General features: G+C 51.7%; 1 protein-coding gene across 1 annotated transcript; it reads left to right on the forward strand.

The window, feature by feature from the left end:
• Window positions 1-342: 342 nt before the first annotated feature.
• tmsb1 (thymosin beta 1) lies at window positions 343-5,357 on the forward strand. The gene is made up of 3 exons (XM_088924782.1): window positions 343-428; window positions 3,077-3,193; window positions 4,856-5,357. Exons 2-3 carry the CDS (start codon window positions 3,091-3,093, stop codon window positions 4,900-4,902), a joined length of 150 nt encoding a protein of 49 aa, XP_088780908.1. The 5' UTR covers window positions 343-428; window positions 3,077-3,090; the 3' UTR covers window positions 4,903-5,357.
• Window positions 5,358-11,256: the final 5,899 nt, after the last annotated feature.

Genomic DNA, 11,256 nt, shown 5'->3' on the forward strand with positions numbered 1-11,256 from the left:
CCAGAGGTCGCTGTTGTCGCATTTTTAATCTCCTGTCTCCTCGTATGTACAGTAAGCCAACTTGACGCGGAACAGCACAGACCACGCCAAAGTGAACATGCGTAGCTCAGATAAAATCGTGCCCCTCTACGGAAAAGCACCGTTTTGTTTTGTTTGTTAAAAGAGAGAACTGTTTTAGCCGAAGCTAAAGCTGTTTTTTTTTTATTACACGAAAACCCTACGCCTTATGAAATGTTTTGACTTTTGAAGGACCGCGGAAGAAGCCAATCGTATGCAAGGACGGGGCTCCTCTTGGCCAATAGGCGAGGAGGGGAGGGGCCTGTGTTAAGGTGGTGTGGGGCGTGCTGTCCTATTTAAAGCTCCTGCTTCTCTCCAGCCAGCAGAGAAACACCTTTCAAGAAGGAATCAGTTGGTCCTTGTGGTCTCAGGTAGGTCTTACATTTTGATTAAAAAACGGAAAAAGTCAGTAAAGTAGTCATTTAACCTAGGCGATTCTGTGTGGTTGTTTCTGCCCGGTGTTATGTCAGATTCAAGGGTTTGATGTCATGCTCTGGGTAACGTTTATTTAAGCAATTTATGGGTTTTTATTTTGCACTGCAAGCTGTGCTTCATCGTTATTTGTTTTACATTTTCAGTATTAAAATTAATCGAGGTGGGACGGTGCCTTTCCGGGGGGAGAGAGAGGCATCTGAACTGTATTGGGTTTATTTTTTATTTTTTTCGTGAATGCGAGGAAAGTCGAGGCTATCTTCTCTCCGGCAGCTGTGACGTCCCCCAGCGCGGCGCAGGAGCCGCAGTGTGCGGAGTGTTTCAAACTCTCCCACTCGTGTTCGCGCACGCAGGGGTCTGGCGTGATCTGCTGCGAAGTCTTCGTGCCTAGATCACAAGTTGCGGCTCCCGCCTTTTCCACCCCCCCCCCCCTTATCTGACGCAGTGCAACAATGTTCAATTTCAAAGATCTCCCCACCCCCCCCCCCAAAAAAAAAATTCTCCCTTTCCTTCTGCAAACCAACCCACGCGCGCGTCGCCATCTGTTTTAAAACCGCGCGGTGCGCCGATGTGTCCCCAACACCTGCCCCGCGGGGCGGCCGCAGCTCTTGGGGTGCAGTCTGTGCTTCCGTGTCGGGGAGGAATTTGGGAAGGGCTGGGGGGGGGGTGTCGGGCTCGGAGTTAACCTCGGCCAAGCCCAGTTGCGCCCAACCCGAACCCTTCGAGCGCCAGTCCTTCTGGTGCGCATATTTCTGTCTTTCTTGGAACGCGTCCCACTGGTTGTGTAAGGATTTCGTGAAGCAACGCCGAGATTGCATGATGAAAACCGTTTTTTTTTTCAAGGAACAATAAGATTGTACTATTTCCTTTTGGCCCCCGGTAGGAAGGGAGGCGCAGCAGTTAATAACGAGGGATTGATATTAATCTTGTCGGTGCACGTGTACAGACGTTAAAAAAATATCTGTCTAGCAATCAACACACCCTTTCTGCGTTTCTGGTACCTCTTGATCTCAGACAGAAACGCCTCCTTCTAATCTGAGAGAGCTGTAGGTGAAGGCAAAGCCTTTATCTGTATTTAAAGTTTCCAGAAGGTCAAATCGTATTTAAATTATACACTGGAGACGTCGTCTGGCCGGGCGGTGAAACTACTTGTAACTAGAGTTGTCTGGCACAGCTCCTGCTCTTACACCACCTGTAGTCTAGGTAGCTGCTGCGTCTGCAGCCTGTGATCAGCTCCACTGGTGGCGCAGAGACTGGTGAGCGATGTGAGCTCCAGAGACGGCCACCGGCTCAGTCTGGCTGGCTTGCTCAGGGCAGAGAGAGAGAGAGAGAGAGAGAGATCTCCCAGTCTGCTCTGCTCGCTGTCAGTCACTGGCCCTGCCCCCCAGAGAGAGTTGTGGGGCAGAGCGCGTGTTCCCTGTGGGGTTCTTGGTCTGGGCGTGGGCCCTGCTGTGGTCAGTGTTCCAACCGCAGCAGGGCGACTCCGAAGCTTAAAAAGTTTTCACGCCCGGCAAACCCGCCGTTTTCTGCACTGGTCAGCTGCTGTCCCGAATGACCCACTGAGCAAACGGGAAGATGAACCCTATGCGGTACCTTAGGAGGGCTAGGCGAGAGGCGAGGTCCGAGGTTAGTGACAAAAGGCAGGCGAGTAGGGTTCCAGTCCAGAACAGGAGGCAGTTCCGTGATCCAAAAGGTGAAAGTCAACGAGAAGGCTTCCAGTCCGAAGGGGCAAGACAGTAGACGTGGTCGCAGGAAAGATCAGAGGTTCGTAACGAAGAGCGAGTAGGAGCTCCGAAGAACGACCAATGGCAGGCGAAGAGCAGAGGGTTCTGGAGGGCTTAAGTATTGTGCGAGGAAGAGGGTGCGTTGATTGATGGGGCGTCGTGGTCGGCTGATGTGCAGGAGCGGTGTCGTTTGGCAGAAGTGTTCGGGGCTGGGGGAGTAATTAGCGCGGGTGTGTTTCCGTGTGAGAATGTGGTAGGCAGAGGGCGTGACAGCTGCTGCTCAACGTTCCCCCGAAAGGGTCGGGGATCGGGGTGTCGGCGCTGTGCTGTGTGGCTGGAGCGAGCTTTCGAGCGCGAGGGGGTGTCCGGGCTGCGGTGCCGCGGGCCGCTCTCCCCTCAATCCCATCGAAGCCCAATGAAGCTCAGCTTGAAGCGCCGGCGGGGCCCGCGGTCTTGTCTCGGAGCAGGCGTCCCAGCCCGGCCCGCCACGGCTCGCGCTGCCGGTTCTGTACGTAGAGCCACTCCGATCGCAGAGGCCTGTGGAGTTCCTCGGGCCGGCAGAAGTCCGAGCTGCGGGCGCACATTTCTAAAGGTCCGTATTTGCATCGTATGGAATTCTGCTCACTTGCACCCGACTGTAACACTCGTATTGTGGAGATGAGGCCTGCAAAGTGGGAGAAAACAGGCCGTTCTACCGCTGCTGTTCAATTCTTCCTCGTTGCGTAACAGCTGTCTGCATTTCGCTGTCATGAATCGTTTTCTTCACACCAGAGCACATTCTGTATTTCAGCGGCAGGTTTTTTGACAGCTTTGTTCCCCTCTCTCTCTCTCGCACGCTCTCTCTCTCTCCCGGTGACGAGCAGAAAACCCCGCTAAGATGAGTGACAAGAACCCCGTGAAAGAGGAAGTGAAGACCTTCGACAAGAAGTGTCTGAAGAAGACCAACACCGCGGAGAAGAACACGTTGCCCACCAAGGAAGGTGAGACCCTGAGCGGCCAGTCACAACGGGCCCCGGGCCCTGATGCCTCTCACACGCCCGGGCGGCCCCTGACAAGCTCGGCTTAGTCTCAGGTTCAGCCTTTTTTTAAAAGAACAGCTGAAAGGTGCAATCAGCCATGTTGAGCAACACCTGGCACCAGGCAGGGCCTCTGAGGGTGTCTCTGCGTGTGTGGAATTGTTGAAGGGAAAAAGAAAATTAGCCTACGGGACTTTGCAGACGTTGCACTTACAGGGAAACCGAAGAGCAGACCGACTTCCTGAATCCTGGGAGTTGCAGATTCGCCCCTGTGTTCCCACAGGACAAGACAGCCCACACACCCCCCCCCCCCCCAGCCCCCTGCTGCAGCACCGGAGTGTAACCAGCTCCTGACCTGCAGCCCCGATGCCACTGATAGTGAGTGGAGTCGTTAGGGAGCTGGTTGCAGTGACAGGCTGCAGCTGAGTCTCAGCTGTATCGGATGGCGCAACACTGTAGCATTACATTCATCGTCCTTTTTTTACGCACGTGGCTGTAGAAGCTTGGGCAACTCTCAGTTCTTGCTCGACAGGGCAGAAATGCAGTGCAGAGCAATCCGTTCTTGCACGAGGCTTACACAGGCTCAGGTGGGCTTGGGAGCCTTTCCCTGCCCCTCCTGAAGGCACGCGGAGGACTTTCCCCAGGACTGAGGGAGGACTGAGACGATAGGGGACACCCAGATGGAGGCTACTGGACAGCCAGAAGTGATCTCTCATGCATGTGTTATATGTTCTACATTCAAACATGCCAGAGATCACAGAGAATGTCTTGACTGCTTTTTAGACAAAAAAACGCCAGAGAAGGGGGTCGTGGCCTCTAGTGTAGGCAGTTTTGCTTTGATGTTAACCAGGCTTGAGCTCAGACTCCAGGAATTTGGCTGAACAGCTTTGCTCTCCTTCACCCAGCCTCTGCCAGGGCAGGGCAGCCTCACTGCCAGCCAGGCACACAGACCTGATTCTTTATTCCCTGCTCCGAAGAGCGTGGAAGCCTGTGGTGTCCGAGTCCTGGGTTACTGTCTCTCATCCCTCCACATCCTGTTGCATTCCAGAGCCGGATCATCTTTGGTTGTTCACCTGCAAAACGAATCTCTGAGTACTTAACACCAGCAGCCTGATCGGTCCCCGGGTGAAGACGCTGTAACGCTGTGGTAGCTGCAAATGGCACCTTGCAGCCAGCAAGCCCACTTCCTCAGTCAGCTGAGTTGCTGTCCATTTCCAGTTGGCGTCTCAGTGGTATGATGAGGTGCCCAGGCACACAGGCGGGCAGTCAGGTCTGAAATGGCACCTGGCCTGACAACCCCCTGTCAACCCAGCTGTCTGCCCTGCACCCCCTCTGTGAAAAGGGGGGGAAAGGTTAAGCCGGCTCGAATAGTGTAGCTACCCGTGTGAGAGCTCTGAGTGGCCAGCGGCCTCTCGCAGCTGTGCAGACCACCTCTGGAGCAGATTCTGGCACGCTCAAAGTCGATGAGGGGTGCCCCAGCTTTCATTACCCACAAAGAGGGCAGCGCCCTGAACCCTTCAGTCTCTGTCAACTTTCCTCCGGGGCGGGGGAGAGGGGCACACCGCGCGGCCTGCTGTCCGGGGACCGTGTTACTGACGCCGCGCGTCTGCCTGTTCTCGTCTGCAGACATCGAGCAGGAGAAGAAACAGTGCTGCGCGGAGGGCTCCAAGTGAGACGTCTCTCTGCTCCGGTCGCTCGAGGCCTGCCTGTCGCCTTGCTTCTCCATTCCACCAGATCAAGATCACCTTCATGGCACTCGGAGACGGGATAGTGGGACTGGGCCTGGGGGGGGGAGCGATAATACAGGGAGGGGGAGGGTTTTTTTTAAGGGAAGGCAGGAGGGTCAGTTCAGAGCCATGCAGGATTGCAGCTGTGTAAACTATTGCTTTGTGATGCACTCGGTGGGAAAACCAGGGGAGGGGGGGCGCAGAGGAGAGAGAGAGGGGGGGGGGGGTGCACGAGGAGAGCTGGGTGCCACGGCAACAGCGCGGAGGAGGGGGCACTTGCGCTACAGGTGGGCATCCAGGTGGCGTCGCCAGCTAACCCATGAACTTCACCGATTAACGTTTTCTGTGTCTGGTGCCATTTGTTTTGTTACACTTTAATAAAAAAAAACACTTTAAAAAAACAAGTTTTTGATTTTAAATAAAAAAGACTGAGATGTTTGAAAAGGGGAACGGCCTGCGCTTGGTGTTTCTGTGTGTGGTGTGTGTGTGTGGTGGGAGTGGGGAGATCATGCTGAGAGCAAAAGTGCAGTTTGCTCATCGTGGTCAGTGATGCCTGCCGGCTCTCGTTCTGAACATCCGGGCTGTGAAACGAGCTGAAAGCTGCTTTGAGGAGGAAGCTGTCCACGTTTTTATCCAATAAGAGATGTCTCCAGCGGCCTTGCAGCTGGGGGAGGGCGACTGTTGGAATTCAGAGCACTGTCTTTCCCAGACACGGCAACAAAAACCTGCATTTTCTGAAGCTCATCCTGGCTGGAAAGGGGAAGTGCAGGTGTGCATCCCCAGCCACTCCCACACGGCACAGGAACGTTCAACAGGAGCCAGGCTTGCAAAGTAAAAAGAGGAAAAGGACAATGTCGCCTTCGCGCAATCCCATGATTCCTCTGGATCTGAATCTAAGTGGTCTTCTACGGTTCCGGAATGTGCAAACAGATTCATTATTAATAATATCATTGTAATTGATAATTACCGATACACACTACTGGTACTGCTGTACAGCTCATTAGATTTCAAGTTCACTAATTATCGCATTGTTATTAAAGTTTCATCTTCCATTTGAGCTCCTGGCTTTTATCACTAATGATGAATGTTCTTGCAGAAGGTACAGGATTGCAATCAATTTATATAACTGCTGTCTGCTTCCGTTTGCAGACAGATGGTTTGATTTGTGTGACTGTTTTCTGCTCTCTGTTAACTTAGACTCCCTGTGACTTCTTTACAGTTAATCTCTTCTGGCGGTGTGAAGGTACAAGGTGAGGCAGAGCACTGTAACTTGACACCTGAACAAACACCTTGCTGAAATATGCCAGGCCTGACTTTCAAAGGAATGTATATACAATACTGCATGCCTGGTGAGCCCTGGTTAAAAGCATATGACTATTGTACTTTTCAAAGTGTTCATTCACTCTTCGAAACTAAACCAGAGCGTATTTAACATCAAAACATTGTCCAGCAAACAGAAGATTTATCTGCACTTGGAGCAATGACTCTTGGCAAAGTCTACATTTTAAAGCCTTAACTGCTCCCTCATGGGCTGGTGTTTTTGAAAGCTGTTTGCACAGACACACACATACTCTGGTATGTACAGGGTCGAATACGCACAGACGTGAATGCGCACAGCAGTATGCACAAACATGCATATACAGTACACTGGTGTGCACAGGCATGAATATACACAGAGGGGGTGTGCGCAGACACGAACATACACACTTGTATATACACATAGGGGTGTGAACAGACATGAATATACACATAGGGGTGTGCACAGCCACTCATCCACACACCCCGGAGAACTGTGTTCGAAAGGCATGGCCTAAGCCCACAGCCTTGTCCTGCATCAGAAGCCCCCTCAGGACAAGAATGCTGTGGGGCACGACAGCTTCTAGCCAGCTCTTGGCCCACACTGTGGTCAACCCAGTCTAAATGTCAGGGAGCGACAGTCTGTGTTGCAGACTCCCCTTCCAGATTCCTGGCTGAACGCCGTCTATTCTCTTTCGTCTGCACAGCGTTCCCTCCGCTGTCAGTGCAGTTCATTAGAGGACCGGTCCAGCCTCCCTTGGACGGCGCTTCTCTGTTTCTGCTTTTAGCGATTTCTCAGGACACGCCTAGGAGCTTCCAGTCACAGGTGAGTGACTGCGGCTGCTGTCAGACTCGTGTTCAAGCGCTCTGTGGGTCTGCTGGCCCCCAAAAAATCATCTTCCATTGAAGTGCCTGGCTTTTATCAGCCTTCCCTTTCCATCAGCTATAAAAGGTGTTACCAGACTGTTTGGCACCTGCTGTGGGTCATGTGTCCTTTAACAGTTTCACCAAAAAAAACAGGTCACTTGTGTAGTTAAATGAAGTTGTTAATTGAAGTTCAGGACGGGTAACGACGACAAGCCAATCCCGCACTGCTGCACCTAATCACCATCATAACAAAACCAACCAACCAACCAGGAGGCTGCCCATTTACCAGGCTCGTCGAGCCAGACCTATCTCACCCAGTATTTTCAAACATTCACAGAGCGTTCAGCACTTGGAGGCTGTTGTCCCTAGTGCAAGGCTGTTGTGGCTTTACAGTGCTAATGTCCGCATCACCTTCTTTTTTCATAGAGACCTGCAGTGTGCTCATTAATCAAGCTTTTCTTGGAGCTGAATCCGTCGATGCATCATTAGCGGTGTGGCCAGGCAGAGATCGCCTGAGCTGGTTTCAGTCTCAGGATTCCTAACATTATTCGTCAGCCTCTGCAGGTCGAAGCTGTTTAGTTTTTTTTTAAGTGGCCTCGTCCATCAGTTCCCTGGTTTCTCAGCCCCAGTGTCTGAGTCTCTCACTGTGCTAGTCTCACGGCTAGACTCTCGGGCCCCAATTCCCTCCCTCCCCCCCCCCCCAGCTCTGCTCCCCCCGGTACCCCTCTCACAAGGCCACACACGCCGGCTGGGGCCGGGGCTGCTGGAGCCTGGTCCTGTCTGCTCCAGGGAAAGAGCTGCTGTGGTTCTGGAGAGGAGGTACCTCCTCCTCCTCCTCCTCCTCTCCTCCTCTCCTGGAGAGGAGGAACCTCCTCCTCCTCTGGAGCCAGGTTGCAGCACGTCAAGGGGTGAGGGGCGGAGGGCAAGGGGGGGTTGCGTCTGCCCCTGGCGGCTCACCTCACATTCCTGTCCTGCGGGGCAGGGCAGGGGGGCAGAGCCCGGGGCAGGAGCGTGCACTTGGAAATGCTCAGTTGCACAACAACACCAGCGTTAATCCAGGTGCTAAACAGACTACAGCACACTCCCAGCCTGCAGGGGGAAATTTGGTTCACCAGGAATAACAGCACCCAGGATCTCAGCATGTCGAGAATCTATATTGAGGGGTTTAGTTGTTTGTAAAGTGGGGCTTCACCCTCTAGGCTGGGACCCCCCTGTGGAGTGAGGGGTGACCAAGGGGCAGCTGCAGAGGTGGAGATGGGGAAGAGGAGGGAGGCAGGAGAGGGAGGAGAGGGAGAGGAGAGGGAGAGAGGAGAGAGGCTTGTGTGCATTACTTATCATTTCTAATATGAGGAAATGACATCAGGACTGATCATGATTTGGGGCAGCAGAGGTTGATTGAATCTGGTAACTGTCATTTGAAAGTTACTTAAAAAGCATACTGATAAATAAAGCCGCCTGCCTTTTTATGACCTGCATTCATTAATAATGAATTTGTAATACTGGGGCTCATAAGACTATAATAGAGTCACTCATGGCTGCCTTGTCTTTTGCAGAATAAGTAGGACTTTGTTGTTGTTTATAAGGTCTCAGACCCTCTTTTCAATCACTGAAAACCAAGCTGCTACTGGCCAGCCCAAGTAAATTTCCGGTGTTGTATAACTGCGATTCGCTAAATTTGTTAAGTCTTAACTATTTTCAGCTACTACAGTTTTTTTTTACTCTAAAGTGCCGGGATTGTTTTTCTTTAAAATAGAAATATACTCAGAATTTTAATGAAATTGATTACCTTTGAATTCCAAAGGCAAACGGCTGGCATTTTAAAATGGCAAATTCCCTCAAATAATAAATATGGAGTTACATAATAATAATAATAATAATAAAGTCTATGTGCCTTTTGGTTTTGGGATAAACTCAGGGTTGTCACAGTAATTTCCAGATCTTGGATATTGGATAGATGAATGATTCCATAACTCAATGATTCATTTACAGACTGGCATTGACATATTTTGCTTCAGTATCACACCTGAGCTGTGTAATACACAGGTGTCATGTCTGCGAAACCCTAACTTTCAGTCACCAGCAATGTGACATCCAAGCACAACACTTAACAAGGATCTGTCTGGCAACATCAGGAGCGGAGTGTGCATGCTGGGTTTTTTCCTTTACTGCCTTGGCTGCTTCCCCCAGGAGACTTTGTGTTGCAGGGGTGTATTGTTCAAAGCAGCTATGAAAGTCATGGTGCAGGAATGTGCTCTACAGCCTGGGACCTGCCATTACATTATAGCTCCATGCATGTCTCCACTTGCCTGAAACTCCTCTGAACATACCGTAGGCAGACTTCGGGTGAAAGTGGCAAAGTTTGCGCTGGAGAATGTGCTGTTTGATAAACTCCCCAGCGAGATTTGCCACCCAGTTCCTGCCTCAGATCTTAGTCTTTGTGTGCGTTCAGTAGCTACAAATATTTAATGCATTTTCCAGGCAGCTCAGAAGTGCCAAATTAGGTCATGGAGAACCAGTTATCAGAACAAATAGACTCAGATAACAGACAGCTCGCACACAACAGCTTCAGCAGAATTGCCAACTTTTCACACAGCCTCTGCTAGCACTCCCACTGCATATAGAACAGGCAGAAAGCTAAGACATCCCGGGAAACAGGACACAGAGGAACATTTCAGCGCGTGTCCATGCTTTGGTTTTCTGTTTAACTGATCATTAGACAGTTTTCAAAATAGAAATGGAAAGGAAATAAAAGCCAGAGGCATTTCAAGGGGACACAAGTTCTCTGGTCTATGAGAGGCGACTCCTGCATGTTCTGCGGGGTTGCAATCAGGAGCAGCTCTCCTGAGCTGATGAGTATTTGAGGTCTTGTCCACTGGAGCTCTGGCAAGCTACAGCACGCCTATCAGGTGCAGTATGTTGCTTTCAGGAAGTTATACAAATCCTACCCCCCTGGCCTGTCTTTACATTTGGAGTCACCATATCGTCCACTGGGAGCACTTTGAGAGCTGCATGCTAATTTGAAAGGCGTTGGTCTGGAAGCTCAGCACCGTGCCTCGCAGAGAGGAAGATCGCTGCCTGATGATCTGTGTTAATTTTGTCGAGGGAAATCATGATGGAAATGTTCCTCATCGACCTGTTGTTCATTTTAGTGAACTTGAGACTAAGTGCTCACTACATAATCCACAATGCTGAAGACGGAGACTAAATTGCTTTGTATTTTTTATTTGAGTGAATTAAGGCCTGTTTGAATAAAACTCACTGTTTGCTTGTTTATTTATTATTATTGGCTTGGTGTTGGGCCCCCGACAGAGTCCCTGTCCACCGTCACCAGCGTAGCCTGACAGAGTCCCTGTCCTTGTTGGTACATCACCAGCGCAGCCTCTCCACCAGGGCCCCCTGGGCTGGCCGAATTGTTCCAGCAGCTGGATCTGAGGAGGCCGGTTGTCGGGGGTTGGAAAGTCCGATCAGGTCCAGTCCCAGCCCCCTCAGCTGTGGAGTGTTAGCTGTAGCCCCAGTCAACTGCAGTTGCCCACCCACGTGTAGACCTGGGGAGGGAGGGGGCGCCGACGGCAGATGGCAGATGGCAGGGCTGCAGCTGTGAGCGTGGGACAGGTTGCACGCCTGTACGATGAGCAGGAAGCAGGAGTGAGAGCCCGCTGTCAGCAGAGCCCCTGTGCGAGGGGTTACAACAGACCTTCTGGTCCCCAGCTTGCAAATCTCCATCCTTGTGAACAAACAAAAGTTCACTCGGCAGCCAGGGCCTGGCAAAAGACGCCTCGTGGATCCCCAGACTGTAGCAGTTATCATTATTGTGAGTCATTAGCAAATTATTGTGAACAGAACAGGGCATGCGTTCCCATCGGCAGTTTAAACAAACAGGGGTTTGGAAAGAGTTCTATTTTCTGCCGAGTTTCCAAACGCTACCCCAGGGAGCAGGCGGGGAGGGGGGGCATCTGTGTGGGCTCCTGTATTTCCAGTCCCCCAGGGCTGGGGGAGAGATGGGGCCGATTACACCCACACAGCTCACAGGAGTGAACCGCAGGCAGCCCTGCGTGCAGCTCCCCAGCTGACACAGTAGCTGAATTGCAGCCAGAACAGGGCGCACTGACACAGGAGGGCAGCTGGGAAAGTTCGAAT

The sequence above is a fragment of the Atractosteus spatula genome, chromosome 9 (genome assembly GCF_055471065.1).
Source record: "Atractosteus spatula isolate fAtrSpa1 chromosome 9, fAtrSpa1.hap1, whole genome shotgun sequence".
NCBI lineage: Eukaryota > Metazoa > Chordata > Actinopteri > Semionotiformes > Lepisosteidae > Atractosteus > Atractosteus spatula.